The sequence below is a fragment of the Bradysia coprophila genome, chromosome X, assembly GCF_014529535.1.
Source record: "Bradysia coprophila strain Holo2 chromosome X, BU_Bcop_v1, whole genome shotgun sequence".
NCBI classification, from domain to species: Eukaryota; Metazoa; Arthropoda; class Insecta; order Diptera; family Sciaridae; genus Bradysia; species Bradysia coprophila.
Window position 1 is genome coordinate 9,389,010 of NC_050737.1, and position 23,754 is coordinate 9,412,763.

The 23,754-nt window shown below is 36.1% G+C and overlaps 4 protein-coding genes and 1 long non-coding RNA gene across 6 annotated transcripts; 2 read left to right on the forward strand and 3 right to left on the reverse strand.

The window, feature by feature from the left end:
• LOC119080564 (baeyer-Villiger monooxygenase-like) lies at positions 1-2,241 on the reverse strand. Its single transcript, XM_037188977.1, has 2 exons — positions 1,922-2,241; positions 1-1,740 (listed from the first exon to the last, which is right to left on the reverse strand). The coding sequence occupies exon 2, from the start codon at positions 1,714-1,716 to the stop codon at positions 103-105; it is 1,614 nt and encodes a 537-aa protein (XP_037044872.1). The 5' UTR covers positions 1,717-1,740; positions 1,922-2,241; the 3' UTR covers positions 1-102.
• Positions 2,242-2,392: 151 nt separating this feature from the next.
• On the forward strand, positions 2,393-3,112 carry LOC119081028. The gene is made up of 3 exons (XR_005088418.1): positions 2,393-2,561; positions 3,045-3,047; positions 3,101-3,112. It is a non-coding gene; the product is annotated as an uncharacterized LOC119081028 (long non-coding RNA).
• Positions 3,113-3,969: 857 nt separating this feature from the next.
• On the forward strand, positions 3,970-4,868 carry LOC119080905 (glutathione S-transferase Mu 3-like). The gene is made up of 2 exons (XM_037189501.1): positions 3,970-4,296; positions 4,355-4,868. The coding sequence occupies exons 1-2, from the start codon at positions 4,090-4,092 to the stop codon at positions 4,793-4,795; spliced, it is 648 nt and encodes a 215-aa protein (XP_037045396.1). The 5' UTR covers positions 3,970-4,089; the 3' UTR covers positions 4,796-4,868.
• A 962-nt stretch (positions 4,869-5,830) lies between these two features.
• LOC119080635 (leucine-rich repeat-containing protein 15-like) lies at positions 5,831-7,392 on the reverse strand. Its single transcript, XM_037189049.1, has one exon. It carries the CDS (start codon positions 7,345-7,347, stop codon positions 5,905-5,907), a length of 1,443 nt encoding a protein of 480 aa, XP_037044944.1. The 5' UTR covers positions 7,348-7,392; the 3' UTR covers positions 5,831-5,904.
• A 2,752-nt stretch (positions 7,393-10,144) lies between these two features.
• Positions 10,145-23,009, reverse strand: LOC119080449 (rho-associated protein kinase 2). 2 transcript variants are annotated; one of them, XM_037188826.1, is made up of 12 exons: positions 22,535-23,009; positions 19,551-19,696; positions 18,286-18,721; positions 16,734-18,226; positions 16,437-16,585; positions 16,146-16,367; positions 15,392-16,090; positions 15,039-15,319; positions 14,779-14,969; positions 14,598-14,706; positions 14,303-14,533; positions 10,145-10,416 (listed from the first exon to the last, which is right to left on the reverse strand). In XM_037188826.1, exons 1-12 carry the CDS (start codon positions 22,570-22,572, stop codon positions 10,413-10,415), a joined length of 3,999 nt encoding a protein of 1,332 aa, XP_037044721.1. In that variant the 5' UTR covers positions 22,573-23,009; the 3' UTR covers positions 10,145-10,412. The 2 variants fall into 2 exon arrangements, with proteins under 2 accessions (XP_037044721.1, XP_037044713.1); XM_037188818.1 differs by having other exon boundaries at positions 10,145-12,494; positions 22,535-23,007.
• Positions 23,010-23,754: the final 745 nt, after the last annotated feature.

A 23,754-nucleotide genomic window follows, 5' to 3' on the forward strand; every position in this document is an offset into this window, starting at 1 on the left:
TCTGAATATTGAATTTGTTTTATTGTGGATCCGGAAAAGTATACAGAAAGGGACACAAAACTTTCAGACATAACTAAGTGAATATTGAACTCAATGAAATTTCTAAGATAACACGAATCCGTCGTAATTATTTTTGGCGCATTCATTCAAAATAGAATTGTACGCAACCATACCTCCTGCAAAACTGAGGGCTTCCTGCGGCTTACCGGGAATGTTGACACCTTGATACCACGAATTTGCCAGAGGAAATAAACTGTTGCTCCAGACGTCGTTCACACGTTGCTTCCACTCCAATTCTGCTTTCTCTGTTGCCTCGACTTTCGTTTTTCCCTCTTTCCTCATTCGTACAAGTAAATCAATTATCCAATCGCCTTGGACTTCTACGCAAACTGGTCCATTTGCAAATGCGGTTGGTGCCTGAGGACCATATGTGAAGAACATATTCGGAAAACCAGCTACCGCTATACCAACATTAGTCAGGATACGATTCTTCCATTTGTCCTGAAGGGATTGTTGACGATCATTTATCATCGGAATGTTGAGAATGCCTCCGGTTAAAGCATCGAATCCGGTTGCAAAGACAATGATGTCTACATCAACTACCCCTTCATTCTGTGTTTTGATTCCTTTCTCAGTGATTTCAATGATTGGTGATTTACGAATGTTAATTATGTCCACGTTGTGTTGATTGAAGACCTCATAGTATCGTTGTTCCAGTGAAGGTCTTTTTGTGCCGAATGGATGAGGTGGTACGGTCGGAGCCAAAATTTCCTGCTTAACGGGATCATTTATACGGGCTCTCGTTTTCTTGTACCAAAACTGATACGCAGCATCGTTGGCCTCTTGATTGTAAAGAACATCCTTGAATGTTCCTATCCAAAAGGAAAATCCACCATTCTTGTAGAGAGCTTCAAATACCATTTCCCGTTCTTTGGCTGTAACGTCGACAGCATTTTTTGGAATGTTATCAAAATCCATTCCAGAAAACGTGTTACGAACTCTCTTAAAAGTTTCGGGAATAGCCTCAACAGTTGGAAATTTCCATTTCGTTTGATCCAGAAGAGAAGATTGCTGCATTGGAAGAGCAAGGTTGGGTGTGCGCTGGTACACGGTAAGATGACCGACTTGCGACGCGATTTCTTGAATAACTTGAACACCACTCGACCCAGTTCCGATAACTGCAACCCGTTTTCCAGCAACGTCGACACCATCTCTTGGCCATTGCCTAGTATGAAGTGTCATTCCCCTGAACTTATCAACACCCTTAAACGGCGGAGTATAATTACGATCCAAAGCACCTGTGCACAACAACAAAAACGTTGCATTGGCAACAGGCTGGTCACTATCATTTACTTTCACCAGCCATTGGTTAGTTTGACCGTTAAATTCGGCACTTGTAACTTGTGCATCGAACTTGATATCTTTGCTCAAGTTCAACTTGCGGTCGACATGTTTAAAGTATCTTGTCAGTTCTTCTCGCCCAGGAAATCGCTCAGTCCATTCGAAGTCCTTGTAAATGTCGCCTTCGGAGAATTGATAAAATGGAAAATCGCTGTCCACTCTTGCTCCTGGATAGCAATTCCAATACCATACACCTCCTATTTCAGAACCAGCTTCATAAACTTTCACCTTGAAGTTTAATTTACGCAGTTTATTCAGCAAATGCAGGCCGGCAAAGCCTGCACCAACAATTAATACGTCCAGTTGTTCAACCATGTTTCCTTAGTGATTGCTTCTGGCCTGAGAATAGGAAAATAAAAACGATTTCTTTCATGTTCAAATTGTTTATGCGACCCACAGAAGCTCAGATCAGTTTCATTTTCGATATTTTCGATTGAATTGCAGAGAATTAACATGGAAAATTTGATGAAGCTTTCCATTTTAATGTTTCATGTTGAAACCAATCGATTATGCAACCTACCTGAATGCTGCTAGTAACCGGAAGAAAATTAATTACTTTCGTATAACCGATTGCAAAATTGTGTTGATACTGTAAAATACTGCAAGCAACTATTAGTTTCTACTAATTTTGTAAGTTTCAGATCTCGCCACACACGAAATAGATTACATCGATCTTTATAATCTTGGCATTCACGAAAAGGTTAAACTCAATTTGTTGTTTGCTGATAAGACAATTGCAAAGGTCAACTTGATTGATGCACATAAATATTACGTTAATCAATCAATGCTTAAAGCTGCTTTTCATTTAAGCCAGAGGTGCACTAACAACAACGATAACTGTGTGAGAGTCAACTTTTTTTTAGGGTTGTATCAATCAACTTCAAGCAAAAGTGACCATAGTCGACAGCTGCCAAATAATAGCTATTTTGCTAACTAGTTAGTAAATGGGGTTGTTTTGCGCACTAGATGTGAGTTTGCAGGATTAGAACGGAGCGAGTTCGGCAACACATCGTGTCCGCAAAACCCCATTTACTAAAGTGTTAGCGACAAGATTTTATCTACTGTTAGTTGAAATATTCATAATTTTCAAGCAAAACACATCAACACAAAATCCTACTACACATGATCGTAGTAGGATTCTGTCAATTGCGTGCGCATAAGTTGCGGTGGTCCAGACTGAACTTGTAATTGGCTGTAAAAGGCTGTTAGAACGGTCTCAAAACCAACAACAAATAAAATAAAAATATTGGATATATGCATAAAGCATATATTTAACTAAATATATTAGTACATTACGTTACAAGGGAGAAGTCAGAAAAAACTTATGCGCACGGAAATTTTAGTGTGTAAATTGACTGTCTTTGCTAACTAGATTCATGCTGAAAATTATGAATTTTTTCAACTTACAGTAGATAAAGTACTATTTTGTATGAAATAGTTTTTTTTACAGTGTTTTACAGTTGTGTGACACACTGTTAAGTTTCAGTACCCTATTTAGAATACCAGTCATGCTTGAAGTGCGTTGAGTGTATATAAACTTAACTCAAATAAAATTTTTGGGAGCTTATCGCTGGGCAGTTTTGTTCGTTCCACATCGTTGAAGCTTTACTCGTACGTGTGGAATATAAGAAATGAAAAGACAGACTGTTACATAATGGAATAGAACGATGGAAACAAACAAATCACGCGATAAGTAAAGCTTATCTTGGGTGAAGTTTAGGTGATCAGTCACAGAACACCTAAATTTTAATTGTGACGCAAGTTCCGATTATTCTTTTTAAAATGGATATTTGGATGTTTTCTTCTTTCTGTGGTATTGTCTTCTATTTTATGCCTTTGATTGTATTATTTATTTTCATAGTTGGCTTAAACTCGTTGTAGCGCGTTTGGGCTGATAAATTCACAAGACATAACGCAGAAATGTTCAGTTTTGTAAAATAGTTAAAAGTAACGATTTTCTTTGGACTTCCATCTATATTTTAAGTAAATTCACTAATGGAAACTGTCACAACTAGACACAGCTCTTCAGATAAGTCTTTTCATGAACACGGTAGATTTTCGGTAGATTCTATGAATGAAACCATCGGGTGTCATATTCTCTACTATAGTCAGTTTAAAGAAAATCTTTCCTGTACAAAGTTGAACTCGTACCGGTGGCGCCAAGTTTCCTCATCTACGAGCACACATTTCTGCATTCGATCGAGGTTAAATACAATATGAACATAATAATCGAATCAATTGTTCATTTCAAAACTTAATTTCCGATCATGATCCATGGATATTCGTCATTTGTATACTAAAAGGCAGTCAATTGAAAAATTAGCCTCATCTTTGTTATCAAGTTATCAATCTGAAATCCCGTTGAAACTGTTTTTCTTTGCAAAATAAATACGATCTGAGCGATACGAATTCTGCTGCGCAAATGATATTTATAAACACAACACATTTAAAATAAATTATGGCTACACTACATCTAACCATGCACGTTGGAGCCTCACTGACGTTAGAGTGCGTAAATTCTAAATATGAATGGGAAATTAAATTTACCATTCACCAGTTAGAACTTAATCACGTTGATTTAGGCGACCCATAGATGAACTATGAAGATAATAAAATTTGATTAAAAAATTTGGGCATTTTGTTATGTGCAAGTCACTTTACGCATTCAGTTGAACGTGAAGTGCTACAATGGCACCAGTGTTAGGATATTGGAACGTGCGTGGATTAACTTCATCCATTCGGAACTTATTGCATTTTACTGAAGCTGAATTTGAAGAAAAATTGTATGAATTCAGTGAAGAAGAGAGGAAGGTGTGGCAGGCTGATAAGTCGAGTTTAGATCTGGATTTTCCCAATCTTCCGTACTACATTGATGGCGACGTAAAATTGACTCAGGTAACTCAGGTAAAATGATATTCTCAATTAGTAATCAATTGTTCTTCAAATTGCTTAGAGTACGGCCATTTTACGTTACTTGGGAAGGAAATTCAATTTGATTGGCGAAAATGAAGCAGAAACACAACGACTAGATTTAGCCGAACAACAGGCCACTGATTTACGTATGGGTTTGATACGACTCGTCTATTTCAGCAGTAACTTCGAACAAAGCAGGGAAGATTATTTAAAAATTCTGCCGGAATTGGTGAAGGAGTTCAGTAGATTCTTAGACTCTAACAAATGGATTCTTGGAGACAAAATATCATACGTTGACTTTCTGCTGTACGATGCACTTGATTTCAATCGTTTATTTGATGAAAAATCTTTTGAGGGAGCCGATATCATAAATTCGTATTTGGCTCGTTTTGAATCAATTCCTCAAATCAAGGCGTACATGACTGGTGGTGAATACAAAAAGTTACCCATCTTCAGTCCCATAGCGTCGTGGGGTGGATAACTGAACAAAGTAAAATATGAAAGTTCAGTTGCTGCTAAAGAAATTTTCATTTAAATACATTGTGGAAGAAAAATGGGAGAAATGTTGGTTTTAACATCAGAAAACTCGTAAGTCCTCTTTTTGTAATCGAGCTTTTTGCGGACATTACGGTGGGAGAATTATAAGAAGTTACATGTTCAACAATTACAATCCAATCGACTTTATTCATTCCACATGAGATTTACACTTTACAATACATACGTAAATGTCGTAACGTTGGTAATGCATGTGGAATGAATAGCGTCGATTGGATTGTAATTGTAACTTCTTACAATTCCGAGATTATAATAGCTGTTTCATTCACACATAAATATTGTGCTGGATAAACGAGCCTTGCGTAGACAAAATAAATAACCAGCTCTATCAAGTGTCTTCTGAAATACGGTTAAACGAATGAAGCGATTTTATTTCCATCTACTGGTAATATGCTTGCCGTCTGTTGAAAGTTAAACATCGAATTGGAGAGACCATTGGGCGGTAAGTAAGTTATTTTTTGTAAATCTTCCTACACTCACGGAATTTCGAAAACCGACTCATTTTCTGTTTTGTGGTTTACTGTGTTTTTTTTTGTGAATTTTGCATGTATTTTAATATCGAGAAATCAAAAACTCAAGTAAAACACAGAAACAGAAAATGTGCCGGTTTTCAAAATTCCGTGAGGGTACATACGGCTGGTAGGAATTTCGCGCCCATACGGTGCGAAATTCTTATGTTTATATGGTAAAATTTGGAATTTCGCGAGGGTAATACTTTTACTTTTTTATGCTAATAACTCAGACAAAAATAAGTAGTGAACTCTACCTGCCGACCCCTTACATAGCCACTGAAAGCCAGTATAGATCATCTTCAAGATACGGTACTTTCACACGTAGCCTCACTTAAGCTTCGTTTAATATTTCGTTAATTCATTTGTAAGATATTCTTTAACGTGGTCGGCAATTCATATGGTTCAAAGGACCAAACCCAGAAAAAAAAGAAGAAAAAAAATCTAAAAGTTTATTGATAAGAAAAAAAAAATAAATTTCAAATTTGTGTTTCTGTTCTGGTATTCGCAGATCAAATTCATTGCCTTAGATTAAAAAACCAGACTGAGTAGTGGTTTCAACATCAAAACATTCTATTCCTCCAATTATATTGATCGTTGAATTGTGAGCAATTTCATCTACTCTAAGCTCAATAGACTTACGGTGTAAATGTGTGATCATACTTCTTAGGAAGGTACAGTTCCAATTGTTATGCGAAAGTCCAATTTCACTTAAATTATTGAAATATTCTTTAAGATTAACATGACTTAGTTCTGATAATTGATTACCGTCGAGATACAAAGACTGTAAATTGCTTTGATATGACAAGATCTCGACGTCAAAATGCTTGAGATTGTTGTACGATAAGTCTAAAATATTCAACTGCATCTCTCCATGCGGGCTACTATACGGGAATGATCCAAAATCCAATCCCAGAAGATTAGTTCCCGACAAGTACAGCTCACGCAGCGATGTTAATTTCGAAAATGCTTTAACATTAATATGACCAATTGGATTGTGTGAAAGATCGAGATACCAAATGTAAAAGCCGTTTCTGGTTATGTTACTTATGTCTGAGATTCGGTTGTAGCTTAAGTCCAACTTTTGAATATCCATAGCATTGGTGAACACGACTTCAGCTATTGGAGTGTGCGTGGCAACCACACCGTAAACATTATTTGTAAGGCGTAAAGTTGTCAATTTTGTATGCGATAGTATCAAGCGGTCAGAATTTATAAGATTTAACTCTTCAATTGGATTATGCGAAACATCCAGCTCATATGGGTGGCCCAACCAACGAACAATGCTTTTCGAAAAAGAAAATATTTTATTTTTACCGAAATTAATGGAACGGAGTTCGATGTTAAATCGAAAAACATCGTCATCTATCACTTCAATGTGGTTGTCATCCAGGTAGATTTCTTCGAGTGCTACCAATGGACTAAATAGACCCGTTGGTATTCGGGTGATGTTGTTTTTACTTAAAAATAATTTTGTCAATCTTGGAAGTCCTTTGAAACTATCAGAATCAAATTCATTTATCAAATTATTCTGCAGATTGAGTGCATTTAAACTGTCCATATTCGCAAACACTTCACTTGAAAGTTGTTGAATTTGATTTGAATGCAAGTTGAGCGTATCCGCGGTTTCACCGTTCACAAAATTCCATTTGTACACCGATTTGATTCCGCAATTTTCAAATTCAATATTATGTGCCAATGGAAATGCTGCGAATAGGTTTTTGGGGATGGTTGTCAAATTTGACTCTCCAAAATAAATCGATTGTTCGAGATATTTCTCGTTTGCCACCAACTCTAATTCTGTTATGTCTGTAGAACCAAAGTCCAGGCCGGTGCACACAAATGTTTGACGAACGTTTGTACAGTAAGTTGCTACGTCAACTTTCTCACAATTTGATAATTGCAGAAGACTAATAAATACGAATGTTAGCGCGAACCGATAATTAGAACGTTGATTTAGCCGATTCATTTTTAAACCGGTCCCTTTGAAAGACTTAGGTTAACTAACAACGACGACATTGTTTTAAAAGTTACCATACCTACCTGCTGCTAAGATAATTTTAGGACTTTTTTCTTTTTTAGAAATACCCTATGTTGTCGACCGGCCTATAACAATTCTTGAAATTTTTATATTTTCAACGATTGCAATCCAATTCTCTTTATTCATTACACATTCGATATCCACGTCTTAACATTGGTAGTGCGTGTGGAATGAATAAAGAGAATTGGATTGTAATTGTGATTCCTTATTCCAAAAAATCAGAGATTCAGAAAAACGAAAAAAACCCTTACTATCCCGTCCACTCTTGTATATACCTCTTTTTTTTAAGTTCTCGTTAAGCAAATAATTTCAAGTGAAATCATCGATACCTGAGACGGGAGCGTATTCATATACAACATGTGTTTAAAAACAGACGGACAATCAAATGACACAGGACTTTATTAGAACTCGACTTCTTATCGGAATAGTGCGCATAACTATACTGTTAAACCCGAAACGTACATTTAAAATAAATTCCGAAATAAATATGTTTTTCTAATTGGCGGACTGAACACCAATCGTTTTAAGTGGACATACCCTGAATAAACAAGCATAAAAGGTCGGATTTTGGATTGAATGATTTGCATAATTAATTAGAAGAACGTTTTTTTTTTGTTAATCTTCCTAGTGAGCATAGAATTACCCGACATTACTCAAATTTGAATATACCAGTTCTTGGTTAAGGTGAACGTCTGCAAGCTCTGCAATTTATTATACCGTACTGAAGAATGTTATGTTTACTTACTCACTTGTATGGCTACATATTGCAAAACCTGTATGGTACATTTTTAGTTGTTTTTGATCTTCGGTAAGCCAACAAATAAGATTTAGGAACTTTCGGTACATTTCAGAAATTGTCGGGAATTTAATTCCCTTAAAATATGCCATGCTGCTAAGTGATTTTTCTCGGCGTTTCTTCACACTTTGGTGATTTTTTCCGGTGTTTCAAAAATTCTAAAAAAAAACTCATAATACGCCTAGAAAAATCGTTAAAGTGTAAAGAAACGCCAATTAGCGGAATTTTTCGTTTTTGCGTTTCTTCACGCTTTGACAATTTTTCTTGGCGTTTCTTCACACTTTGGTGATTTTTCATGGTGTTTCATCAGTTTTTGAGAATTTTTGTAATCAGCAAGAAAAATCGCCAAAGTGTGAAGAAATACAAAAACGAAAAAAGACTGTTAGTTGTGACAGTTGGGATCAAAAAACGGTCTATTCCATATGTCAAAGTGACGTCTTAAACGTCAAACCAAAATTTTTAGCCAAATAATTACAAAATCGTTTATTTTTCAACAAGCCTCTTCCACTGATAGAAGTGGGCAGAAAAAATTTTGATTTGACGTCACTTTGATAGATGGAATAGACCGACTTTTGATCCCAACTCTTCATCGGTGACTGTTAAACCCCTGATAAATCTAAAATTGTGTTTTTAGAGATGAACGGAGTGTATCCATATCAATATAATGGATTGCTATCTCTTATTTCACGAGTCTAAACATTCATCGATAATCCCAGCTCCACAGAAATTTACTTGCATCGTGGACTGCTGCACAGAATTGACCCCTTCTTGCATATTTGGCAAATTCACTTGATTAATTACTTACCATTAGATTTGCTCCACTATTCACTGCCACCACTCCTTAGAAATTACATTTCTAAATCAGAAAAAACGAATTTGATTAGGCACTTTGTCTCTGAGTAAAAGTTTAGGATCCTTGTTAGATATCCGGAAACACTTAAATTGTAAAGACACGTAAGGGCACACACAGAATTAAGTGACATCGTCTCATCAGCTTCTCATTCGGTTAATTAAAAACAAATTTCTTCTCTTTTGATATTATTAACAATTTTATCTTTTACTATCAACAAGAAATTGGTTGAGAAATTAAAAAAAAAAGATTAAATGTAAGAGCTCGTGGTTTTGCCAAACATGCAAACAAAATATTTTTAACTTCTGTTCCGTTTCTCTTGAATTACAAATTTAACTTTTTCATCTTTTTAATTTCTAATTTTTTTTAATGTCTTGGAAAATTGCTGTTGCGGTTTCAATAGTAAAAAGGCACTCAATCATTTTCATTAAATTTTGTTTTTTTCTTTTAACATACAAACGTTGACTAAAAAAATTAATCTTTATTTTTAAATAGGACAAGACAAATCGATTGTGAAGAATTAAAAAAGAAAATGCAAAGCAACAGTGTGATTGATTTGGTTGGATTTAGTATTTTTGTGTACGAATGAAAGAAAAAAAAAACTATTTTTTATTGCTAAAGATATTTTACAGTCCACCGTCAATCGAGAAAATGATTATCTGGCGTCTCGCATGATTATCTATTTATAAGACAAAAAATGATATACAGTCGCGGTATTTATATAATGTTTATATAAGTAACTTACTTTTTGGCCACTAATTTTAACATTATTTTTCTTTACTTTATTTTTTCATTAAATATTTAAATTTAAACATTAGGTAAATTAAGATCGCATCGATGATATACATGTTAAAAAACAATGCTCTCGTCTATTTAAATTTCAAAAAAAGAGGAATGTACAAAATTGTCTCATCGTGTGTGTATGGATGCAAGTTTTTTTATTTTTATTTTATTAAATCGTAAATTTGAATTCAATTTAATTTAAAAAAGATAAAACAAACAAACAAAAAACAAATAAAATTTCCATCTTATTTACTGGAGGGATACAATTTTCTTCTTCTTCATTTTTTTTATTATTATTTATTTATGCGGAGACAATCGATCAAAAAAACAAATAAAAACGTTTTAGCACCATCGTCTTTCTCATAATGTTGTGTTCGTGTTTCGAAGTTGATTTAGTCAAAAATTATAAAAAAAAAAGTTTAAAATAAATTCGTTTCAAACGGGAGGTCGGGGGCGTGATTTAAACTCTCTTTTTTTCTATTTCGGTATCGCTATGGCTACGATTTGGTGACGTTGACAAATTATCTAGCAATTTTTTTTTTAGTTCGCTGAAGCTCTGGAGGATCATCTAATAAAAATATAAACTCAAATTTGTTTAGATTAATGTTGTGGGGTATTCGTCAATTTATGTTGATTTTTTTAGTGTGCATTTTGCAAAAATAATTTGTTTTTGTTTGGTTATTTAGTATCTAGAGCAGACTTTCACCTGTGAACACCGTTTACCTTTTGAAATATGTTAAATAGTGTTAGATAAAAACCCAATTAACTACGCACTGCAACCGTTCAATTAAACCAAATCTAATTTGACGGATCGCTTTTCGCAGATTCGTATACAACTTTATTAAACGCTAAGGGATAACTATTTTACTGACACAACAACTCTTTTTTTATGAGAAGAGTTTATGACCTTCATGGTCCTACAACTCAATGAGCGATTTAAGTAGTAAAGTTGTGAAACATTGAAACAAAGAAAAAAAAACTCGATCACTTATGAGGTAGATAAAGTCAGAATATGCACCGAATCGGAGCTCCAATACACTCTATTCTAAGATACACTTCACATTTCACTCTAATTGATTTTCGAGCTAATTTCGTTTTTAGATAACTTTGGGTCAAAACGCAGGTGTGTAGTTATGACAGGCTCAGTCCCCCTTGAGGTGTCATATTCTTTTTAAATTCTCCCGCACAAAAAGAAATTTCATCGCAAAACCTCTCCTCTCGCTTTCAAACGTCGACCAGTTAAATAGAAGTTACTTTCACCAAACAATCGATTCTGAAACTGGCACACGATGTCGGTTTTTTTTGTTCGTTCGTTTTTCCATATTTTCCGCTCCAGCGTCCATATAACATAATCGAGACTACTATCGTAAATTGTGGAGATGTGATGTGTGAGACAATATCAACAACTGGAGCGTTCCATCGAAATGCTTCAACATATTCTTGGACAATATTGGATGAGTTGAGCAAACGGTTACATTGTTTCTTTGAAGATATGTGGGCGTTGGGCGATCGTTATACACCAGAAAATGTTCATAAAAATCAGTTATTCGCAAGAAGTTTAAATTATTTGGAAATGTCCGAGACTAGATATCGAAATTTACTTTTATTTCAATTTTCAAAATTACCAAGCAGTTACGGTTTTATTAATGAGACTGTCGAAGCTTGCAAAATTTCGATAATTTCACTGTGACTTTTCTCTGGGAATAAGCATACTAAAAGGTAACTGGCAAATAGCTTTTGGTACGAACGATATGTTTACTATCCAGTGTCAGTATTCGCCTTGGCTCACTGTCGAAAATTTATGGACATTTTCTGATGTCATCTAGGATCTTCGAAATTGGCAGGTCCTCTAGATGTCTATTATGAGTAGGAAAATTTTGGACGATAAAAGAAAATGGGATTGAGGCAACCGATGTGGTTAAATAGAATTAAATTTCGGCATGGAAATCGTCTAATTCGGATATTCCATCGTTTAAGAACTAGTTAAATAAGGCGCTTCTTGTCTTGTTAAGCCGTTGATTCCATCATCAATAATTCATTCATTTGTTTTCCCTGTATAAATTTGATAATTCTTTTTTAAATTAATTATATTCCTTACAATTATATAAATATGTGAAATTATTCGCCGTACCGCAGTGTGACAAACATGTAAATGACATGACAAATTCTCAAAATTTATTTTCTTCAAGTTGTTGTGTTGTTATTATTTTGCTTCCATTTCCTTTTCGGTTTCCAATCAAAACCAATTCTATGTTCAACCTTCATTTCAACATCTTTTTTCTTCCTCAAAATTTTCAGTCATTTTAAAATTAATAAATTAAAAAAGAAAAGAAAACCACAGCGTGTCTAAAAATCATTAGAATTTCTTTTAACCAATAAACCAATAAAACGTTAAATATTAATATCCGTCTTGTTGTTAAAAATAAAAAATAATTAAAAATTATATCAAAACATCATAGAAAAGGAAGAGAAAAATTCGATTTTTTTTTTGTTTCTTTCTATCTTCTTTTCTCAATTCTATTGGTTCTGTTAAATGCATAAGTTTATTTGTTTTTTTAAGGTTGTTTTAGTGATGAATTTGCTGGAAGAGTGGCTGATCTTTGTACATTAACTGCATATGGTTTGTAGTTGGAACGAGTTGATTGGCTATTTGTTTAATTGTATTGATTGGAAAGATAAAAAAATGATTTTGTTGTTTCTGGTTAATTCGAAATGAATTTTCTTTCTGTGGTTAAAAGTGAATGCGCACCTGGTCTTGTACAATAAGAATAGGTCAAATTCAGATCAATGTAAAGCAAAATCGTTGTAGAGAACCAGACAATGGTCCAAAGAAGGATACTTTGGCAAATTTAGCGAATTTAGCCCCAAGGCCCTGGGATCGATTTTATTTCCTAAAAATTTCGAAAATTCCTAAAAATTCCGAATAAGTAAACTTCAATCTAAATTTGAGAAGTTAACTTAAAGCTGGCCTCTGCCTAGAGATTTAACCTTAAACGCGTTTTCTGCCACAGACTCAATCGCCCTATAGAAAAATCGACAACGGTCCGAAGGCATGGCATTTTATTTGGAATTTTATTTCGGAAAAACTCCAAATATTCCTAAAAATTCTGAAAAAATCACTAAAAATTCTTCAGAATTCTTCTTTCAGAGATTGTCAGAATTGAAATTCCGAACGATAAGCCTTGTTTGATGGTGACACAATGTGGAATTGGTGTTAGTTGTTCTCCGTTGTACACAAACACAAGTGAATGCAGCTGGGCACGTATTCAAGGTTCACATTCCAAACAGGATAATTTCAGGTTGAATTTGAGAAGTTGAGAGACCTCCTGCTTAGGACTAAACCTTAAACACGTTTCCTGCGGCAGCACCGAGATGTGCAACACCAAAACCCACTGGCACCGATTACAAATCACCTACAAAGCTTTAAAACGATTTGGAAAAGTTGATGAATTTAACTTTTCAATTTGAAAATACATTCTGATAACGCAGAGACACAATAAAGTGGTTCCCTTTTTAACAAGCACCCTTTCTATCGTAACGCGTAGTTCGCACGACAAACTGAACCAAACAAAAATGTTTATTGAAACTCTCAAGGAATTGGAATTTGTTTTGGTCCAGGCCGAGGATTCAAGTAATCGTAACTATCGCTAGCCTTTAAAGAATTGAGATTTTCAAAGATTCGTTGCATGCGAAATGTTGAAACTCATAGTGAATCTGAATTCACAGGAAACAAGGTAACTACTTTTTCCTTACAGTTAGACAATTCTTTTGTGTGTTAACCGATGTCCGGTAATTAGAAGAGTCTTGCAGAAAAAATCGTGTCGCTTCGCTCTCTTTCTTGGAATGAACCGACCGTTCAGAATACTGGATTATGAATTTGACCACTCAATGGAAAAATATCCAACTCTCATCTGTGACCCAACTTTAAAAATTTTGTAAATGTCGTAAAAAATACAACACCTCATTGATTCGACGAAATGATTCGTCAAAAAATTGCATGCAGAAATGATGAAGATGTCGAAAGACAACGACATCCGGAAAAGCAGAGTTAAGTCTGAACGAGCGATGATGAAATTAGCGTCCAGCTCTGCTTAACGTGGGTATGTACCAAAATAAACATTAAAATGAGATAAAGTGCAAAATTTTGCATCAGAAACTTCAAGGAAGTATGGTGTCTATTACTTCATTTTGATAACCCCAAGACCATTTAATCAGAAATCAGAAATCGTTTCAAAATTAAACGCTTGCTTAAGAAATTGGTCGATTTTGTACGATATTGGCGCATTATTCACTTTTAACGTCGAAGAGAGAAAAAAAATGAGAAAAATGAGAAAATTTTCAAAATATAAAAAAAAAGAATTTGAAAGTTGTGTGTAATAGGAAAGATAATGTAGAGAGCTGTGCAAGCAAACTAAATAAAAAAATGTAAAAGAAAAGTCAAATCAAATCGTTACCTAGGCGAAACTTTGCTTCCCTCCGGTCCAGTGTTGTTATTCGACGTTGAATTCGCTTTGTAGCCACATTTCTGTATCCGTTTCGATAGGCGCGTTACCCAACGATTTTGATCGTCACCGGATGTGGCAAGTAATAGCATTTCTCTGGCGCAATGCGGATCGTGATGTAATTTACATGGGGCTAGTGGATCATTATTGTCTACATGCTCTTTATGGATTTTGTTGCGACATCTACACCAAATTAAACGGTAAACGTTAGGACATGAAATAGACAGCAAGCGACCATCCAATGTACCTTTTACACTCATAAGCAGCTGGTGGCTTGAACATATGCCATAATGGTTTCGAGCAAACCTCACACGGTGTTGTCGGCATATGATAACTAATTTGTAGAAATTCATGACCTGATTGGAAAAACGAAAGTGAATTAACTTCCGTGTCGCTGTCGTCTCCATCACCCACAACTAAACTTTTACCTTTAAATATTTTAGTCCCAGGTCGTTCATCGGCAGACACACCCCTCAGTGTACTAATGTCAAGTTGCTGTTCGTCCGGTCGTCTAGCCTCTCCCTCACCAGCGTAAAGCAATTGAAATATTCTTGGAATTTCTTTGGCATCTGCACGTATCACATCACCTTGAGTGACCGATCGAACGTGAAATACTTTGCTGAAATTTCAGATAAAATGCGATCGTACACAAAACGGAACGGCGACGCAGCGTTTCAAAGACACTCACCTTAAGTCTAATATAAGCAACGGATCACAAGTGTTCTGCTTGTCAACCTCGGAATTATAAAAAATAATTTTGCGTGACGACACAACAACAAATTGAGGTTTCCATCCATGTCGGCGAATATTTTGTTTATTCGGCACACTCAACCAACCCTCAAACACATCTTGATTGTCTTCGGTATCATTATCGGCGGATGATAGCGATGCCGTTTCATTCAGTTTCATTTGTAAATGCTCAATTTCCGTTGCCTTGCAATCGATCTCCATTTGCAGTTTAGTTTTAGCCTGGAGAGACGAATAGAAAATTATTAAGTAAACCGCAACGCATTGGTTTTGGTCTCGACATTGATAACTTACGTGACTTTCGTCGTTCAATTGACTTTGAACATCCTGGTATTTGAGCAACAATTGATTGTATTTATCGCGTTCTTGGGTCATCTCTTGTTGCAGGCGACGGTACTCCTTTTCTTTCTTCCTTAAATCAGCCGAACTGACCTTAGTCTTTGTTTTACCTGGATTAGCAGTATCTTTTCGGCTCATTATTTCCGTGAGCTTATTGACAGCTGTCTGTTTGAGCAGAATTTCGTTCTTCAGCCGACTCTTCAGTTTTTCCATTTCCGATTGGTCGGCCTTGTTTTGCGTTATTTCTTCCTGAAGCTTATTGTTCACCTGCATCAGCTCCTCGTATTCCGCTTGTTTGTTGTTCAATTTTTTGGCCACTTCATTTTCAGCATCACGCAATGAGGACAGAGCCGTTTCCTTGGTCGCTAAATCGGTACGATGTTTCGACATCAGATCCTTCAGTTCGAGCTCTTTGATTGTCTTTTCTTTTTCCAAATCGGCCACCGTTTCTTCGGCTATCGAACGGGCTAACGCTTCTGAATCGGCACGAGCCAATGCGATTTGCAGTTGATGCAATAGTGAGCTGCGCTCCTCTTCCAACTCAGAAAGAGATCTAGATTTGTCTTCGTTTTCTTCGCGCAGTTCGCTGCTTTGAGTTTTGTATAGACGCGAGAAGTATTGTTCAGCCTCAAGTTGATCTTGCAGTTCTTTCATCTGGAAATGAAACGAAATGAAATTGCTGTTCGGCGAACAGTGGTCGTTAACATACCTGTAAAATGTCGATGTTGTGAGCGTTTTTGATTTTCACAACGTCATCTTCGAATTTGCGCTTCGTTTCACGTAATTGTGCAACCTCTTTCACCAACTGCATTTCCTTAGCTTTTAAGTGAGCGACCTCCGAACTCTGTAGGCTCAGCTCCGACAGAAGTGTCGACTTTTTCGTGTGTTCTTGCTCCAATTGACTGTGCAGCGCAAGCACCTTTTCAGCTTCCTATCAAAAACAGAAGACACAAAATCGATGAGCGTTGAGCACACTGAACGGTCGCAACCAAAGACCAACCTGTCTGAATTCTCCTTCCAGCTTCTGTAAACGTTGTTGAATCTGGCGATAATCTACCGAAAGCATTGAAATTTGGCGTTCTTTTTCTTGGGAATTCTGATCGGCTTTCTGACGAGCAGACTTCTCCTCATTCAGTTTAGTTTGTAATGCTGAAAACAATGAAATGGTTGGTTCACATCTGATGGACATTGCATTAAATACATCAAATTGAATTGACTGTAAAAGATTTGTCAAGACTAGTTGACATGCCAGAAATGGCTAGAGACTGATTTCGGCAAAATTTTATTCAAAACTCACCTTTGACCTCCTCTTCCCTGTTAGCCTCTTCTTTGCTCATTAGACGCGACTTTTCCGTTTCTTGATGTGCCCTGACTTCTTGATGGTATCGATTCTGTGCGGATTTGAATTCCAGTTCAAGCGAAGCGTTCTCCTTTTCCAGAAACGAAATTTTCTCATTCAAAATTCGATTGTCTTCGGTCACTTTCTGTTCCCGTATGGCCGATCGTTCCAGGTCAGCGTTGATGTTGATAATTTTCATTTCCATTTCCTTTTGCATTTCAACCGACTGCGACCGAGAGTTACGTTCCTGGGCCAGCCTTGACTGCAGTTCGGCTACCTCTTGCTGCAATACATCGCGCTGCGTTTGAAGACCGACCAGCACCGATTGTAATTCATTCGATTTGTGTTCAGCGTCCGATTTGGCTAGTCTTAGTTCGGCTATCTGTTTCTTCAACTTCTGAGCATGTTCCGTTTCAGTTTTGTATTTTTCTTGCATGTCACTAAGCTGCTTTTCTAGCACGTTTATTTTGTCGTTGTGTTGTTGATTGTTATTCATCTCACGAGTCCGTTTGTTCTGTTCATCGTCCAGACGCTTTTTCGTTTCGTTCAGCAAATTTTCAATTTTCTTGCGAGCCTCCGATTCATGGTCAGACTTTCGTTGCGCCTCTCGATAATTATGCTTCAGCATCGTCAAGTCTTTCTCGTAAGTGTTTATCTGAATGCTCACTTCCCGTTCACGTTGCATATTCTGTTCGATTTGTTGTCGGAGCATTTTCTCTTGCTTTTCCAGCATGTCAATCGTCGATCGATCACGTTCTAGCAAGCTCTGCAATCGTTGTATTTCCTGACTATTCGATGGTCGATGATGATGGTTGTGTGTCTTGTTGTCAACAATATCGTTGGACATCAACTGATAGTCACCGGTATAAGTGAATCCGACAAATGGCAAATGATTACCAGCAAACGTCTTCGGAATTGGGAACAATTCCTCCGGACTGTCATCTCGATCTAAATCGTCGAAATTGCTGGTATCATCGTCACCGGTCAAATCGGGAACGACTGGCGGAACAGACTCTCTCAAATTCTCGAATGTCCAGTCGGCATTTTGAAAGAACCTGTGCCGCTTGATCTCCTCGATGCCGTTACGACCCAGTCGTTCCGTTCGATCAGTCAGAAATGCTTTGATCAATGACCTGGCATTTTCGCTGATCTCACAATCATCCGGAAAAGCCAACGACTTTTTGTGATCCATAATTTTACCGTAAGTACCAACCAAACTATCAGCATAAAACGGGGTGTCGCCTATCAACATTTCGTACAAAAATATTCCGACCGACCACCAATCACATTCACGTCCGTACTCTCCGTCGCCACTCTGTGACTGCAGCACCTCGGGACTAATGTAATCCGGTGTACCAACAGCGTTGCTTGACTTAATTAGACCACCAGGACCCATTCGCATACAAGTACCAAAGTCAGCTAGCTTCAAATGGCCGTACTTATCCAATAGCCTGACAAATAAAAATTATTAGAAAATCGGCGAACATTGGGCGATCTAACCTCGACTCACATATTATCCGGCTTCACATCACGATGAACGAAACCCATATTATGAATGGTGTCTAGTGCCAGCACAACTTCCATCGTATAAAAAACAGCCCACTTTTCAGGTATATCATACATTGACATCAAACTGACTATATCACCACCTGGCATGTAGTCCATCACCATGTACAAATACTTATGATCTTGGAATGCATAATGCAATTGGATTATCCATTCGGAATTGGCGTATGCCATGATGTGTCGCTCCTCCCAGAAGAATGCCGAGTCGGGCCGTTTGATCATTTCGAATTTCGATAGGCGTTTCATCGCATACACCTGTTGCGTCGAATTGTGTCGCACCAATTGAACTTCGCCGAAAGCACCGCGTCCAATCACTTTGATCAAATTGAAATCTTCCGGTTTCATACGCAATTCGGTTATTGTTTTGGCCAAGGCTTCGTCTGCGAATGGAAGAGACAATTAAGTGAATGGTATTGGGGGAGAGGCTTTGTCTAACTCGATTCTGTAAGGAAATAGTGAATGTGGCCGTTCATATGAGTTGATCTCTTTGTTAGGAGTCGATTAATTGAGCTACAGATTCGTACTCTATGATGGGACGGGACGGATACATAAAAATTTGATTTCTTTGATGAGTCAGCATTTGAAGTTAATATGAACTCGAAGTGGAAATAGGGAATTTTTGAAGTGGAAATGAGGGACCTGTCGAGGGTTCGCGTTCGCATACAAATGACGTCAAGTTATTTTTTTTGAAATTTTCCTGCGTAAACAAGGTAAAAACTGACCGAAAATTCTTATAAATCTCTTGTTTGTCCCACTTCCCTTAGGGATCGTTTATAAAGTATGTCACACGTACGAAAGATGCAAGATATGGTTGAAAATTTGGCGTCACGCCTTTGCATCGACAATTTATTAATTTGGCTCGTGTTCAGATTTTATGTTACTTTGCTCGCCCGATGAGACAATCATTGTCAACAACCTAAGTATCGTCAGCACCCTGTGCGGTAGAAAGATATTTTCCCTTTCTACAAATATTTGCTGAGCTTATCGTCATTTAATGACCTTTTCAACGTAGAGCGCAGATAAGATTTCGGCGACATATTTGTTGTTGTTGTAGTTGCTGTTCCAAACAATTAGTGAACAACGCAGAAATTTACATTGTCAATTGTATTTGTAAAATGCAACTCCTGGCCATTTCAATCAGGGACTACTTCCTAGCTACCTAGTAAAGTTTCACCAACAAAAAAAGAAGAAAAAATCCATTCCACTTACATCGGTGTGTGTACGCCTCAATGTTTTTAAGTCGCTTTATCGATTCATGATCACAATCGGCCACCAATGCGGTCACTGTATCCAGCAATGAATCCACATTAGCTATACTGAGCGGATCGCGCATTTGGTCCTCGAGGACATTTAACCTGAAATTAGTATGAAAGATCATTTAGATTAGATCACCTCTACCGCACATAATTGATTTTCTTCATTTTCCTTTTTCAGCTAATCAATTTATTAACAACTTTGCCGACAATATTCAATTAATTACAACAAAAGAAAGAAAGGAAATCAGTACACGATTACGGTTATCAATGATACGTGCAAGATGCATAATAGAGATTTTCGCCAAGATAGAGTCAATTTGTTGATTTATTATGAATCGGTTAGACGGAAGAGGTTTGAAATTGTGTACAAAGTAGATGTTAGTGAAATAAAGCAGTCAGACTTAGAATAAGCATTTTTCTAGACAATTTTTATTTAGTACCTTCATGGGGTGCTACTATACTACTACTATAGTTATGCTAAGAAATATATGTTAATCGACTAATACTCCATCATCACCGCACATTGTTTACATATCAGCTTCCACTTTCCGCATCTTAAACCTTATAGAAACGGCAACTCATCTGCAATCGACAATGAAGACAAGTGTCTAACCAATGTTCTCTTATAAGTTAAACATGTGATAAAAACTACTACTCGGCGATATGTTACACAAATGACATAACAGATTTGATGATTTTGTTGAGATACGACTGCCGTTTCTAAAAGGTTGAATTCTCTAGTCAACATCCTAATCAATCATAATTTTTGGCCATGTCTCACTTCCCGCTGACTAGTTGTACAAAGGTTCGATTTGTCAATACCCTAAATTTCTGTCAAAACATTTCCTTGTGTCTAGGATTATGCATTGTACTTGTACGACTGTGCTCGAGCGTATGCGGTAGCAGAGTAATGGGAAGTGCAGACAGATTTGCAGGTGAATTTATCTGAGCATTTAGTGGAATAAACACACGATATAGAATTTGTGACTGTGTAAGTGGTGTAGGGTGGATCTATAAAATTATGTGGATTATAGCAACTGTTAGGTCTTTCGTGACAATGAAAATTCCTTTGATTTTTACTAAAAAAATATATTTAGTATTGCCCTATTGTCCTAAATTCTAAATTCTAAAAACTTTATCGTAGAATAAGACATCATCCCACATCGTATTTGTAAACAAAGAAGCTGAATAGACAGTTCCTTGAATATGAAGATGATTCATTACGCTAGCCTTAATCGTTTCCGGCTCGAATCAGTTGTAAACGTAAACAAGCGATAAACTAAACAAAATTACTCAGACAGTGTTGTTAAGGAAAGTAATATAGAAGTAAGTTACAGAGGCCATCCGAGTTTTTACTTTGTCGACAAATTTTTAACATTTTGCCAATAACTAATATCTCATGGCAATCCAAAGCTTTTCTATCATTAAAGAATATTAAAACCAGGTCAGTTTTTGATTGACCATTAAAATTTTAATAAGCCCTAGAAGTCTTTATGTTCCTTCAAGGGTCTTGACTGAGGACCAGTGTAATAGTTCCCATTACATAAAGTTTCAACATGAAAAAAAAAACTCCAAGCCATGAAAAGACAACACCCCATTCAACAACAAAGTTGTGTTATGCAAGGAAATAGAAACTAAATTCTGTTGATATCAACGGTTCAACGTCCGCTCACCTTACACTCACACAATATTGTTATTGTAATTTTTTTTACACATTTATATTGTGATGACAGACGAACCGGCATAATTTCAATCGAATTGAATATCCTCAATATTTCCTCTGCAAACGAGTTTATTTAAACAACAACAAAAAACCTAAATCTACGGAACATTTGTTCAACAATACCGGCTCAATGTTGTCGTAGAGTCAATTTGGTCAATTTCCACAAATTTCATTGTGGAACGCAAAACGGATTGCATCACTGATAAATACAGTTCGAAAACCTTCCCGCCCCGTATTTTTGTTGGAGAGTCTAACTATAAAATCCCATGGTTGACTGATTCAATAAATATTTGTGCACGTGACATCAAAATAAGCCATTACAGCCAATGCCAACATTTTCATTTTCGTTAAACAGTGAATCACACTAACTAAGGTACACCTGGCACCTATATATGCATAACACAACATTCAATTGGAAAGCCCGAATTGAACAATGAAAAGGATGTGAAAAGACTTGTTTTTTTTTTCTTTGGTCGAGAATTCAACGGTGTCTAGCATGCAGTATGTTATTTGGCAAAACTACCATCGAATGACACACAAAGTTTGCGAGTAAAAAGACCTGAAATATATTCAACCGAAAAATTTCACGATACGAAGCAGTGTTTTAGTCTAGAATTTAAATATTAATCAAAAGAAGAAGAAAAGAACATACAAACAAAACAATAGACTAGTTACAGGTAGTTTGGAGATTATATCATCGAAAAATACTAATTATTACTCATTTTGCTACCATCATCAGTTGATGTGTTTACTTTGATATTTTGGTAATTTTGCATCATGTTTGCACCGTTTCATGTGTTACAAACGAAAACTAATAAAAATTGGAAGTAAATGGTAGCGCGACCACCACCACCACTTCGGACTACAATATTTTATCGTTTGTTACAAATGAATTTGGGATTAGTTCATTCGGTCGGAATTAAAATCAAAAACTTTGCCTAATTAATAATTCACGTTTAATGTGGTAATGTTTGTGGTATTATAATTACGATATTATTGTATGGCGGCTTTGAATCAAGGCCCTGTTTTCGTTTATTTAATTTTTCGACAAATTTCCAATTGGTGCCATTAAAACATTTACACTTTGAACAAGAGGTACATATTGACATTATATTGGCAAAAATGGTTTCAAACCGAACGATAATTTTTGGATTCTTATTTTTTGGGCGAAGAATTTGCATGTTAAATGTATACCGAACACAAACAATATTTACCTTCGTCGACGGTCTTCATCGATCAACATGTTTGCCATTTTTCCTTTAATTTTTCAGCGAGTTACAAACGGAGGCACAAACCACTTTACACAGGGGATCTTAACTCATACTACACAAATCACGGAACACTGTTTACACTCGAATTTGTATCAAAAAATATTAGGAAATAATTAAATTAAATTTCTTACGAATTAAAACAAAGGTAAAATGCAAAATCATTGAAATTGAAATTGACAGCACTTTTTAGCCTAGGTGTATGGTATTTAAGTCGGAGGATTTTCAATTTCAAAATATAAAATCAATTTTCCCACGAAATTTTTCGGTTTTTTCGGCACATTATACAGAACTTGAAGAGTCAATGACATTAGGACATTATGATTTGATCTTTAATTAATTACGGAATTATCAATGAAATTATATCTTTTTGCGCTGCGTTTTTTTTCTTTCTTTTTTTGACGTATGATGTTTCATTACTGTTTTGAAGTGGAGAGAATAATTAAAAATTTCTACTCACCTAGTACAACGCCATCTGTAACTAGTTGAACGAATCACGCAATTTGAATTCGAAATGTTGACATTGGAGAATTTTTATTTTTTTGAAAATTCATATTTTGGGTGGAAAAGAAATAGTCTGCAAGTATTAGATACCTGCTTGCTGAATATTCTTTTTCGTATAATAAAAAGAATATCGAGTAGAAATAACCTTCCATTACAATATTAATCAAGAATTTTAGTGAATTGTGATGTGAATGTGTCTACTCGCTATTTTCACTGAACTTATTCGCTCTTTAGACTGTAAAGATGTAAATGGATGAATGATTTTTCGAATTTAGTGTGACTTTTATAATGTTCCTTTAAATTCCAAATGATTGAAATGACCCGTCTTAAATATATGCTGATGGTCCCTGTCATCCTCGTAGCTTGCTCCAAATGCATTAATTTTAATTCATATTTTCCGTAAAACATACGCAACTTTGAGAGATGATGAAGTGTTCAAGGTTCTGAAAGAACTTTGGAAATATCCGCGTTTCTCTTGAATGTGGGAGTGAATTCAAAATTTTGGTGTTGCTGTATACAAACTCATTTATCGTGGAATTTCGTTTTGAAACAGATGGTCGGTTACATTTTTGAGAATATTGCGATTTATTTTGAGGTTTTGCAATCCATGTTACCAAGACAATCGCTACAATGTTGCTGCCAATATGAAATAATGAAAATAT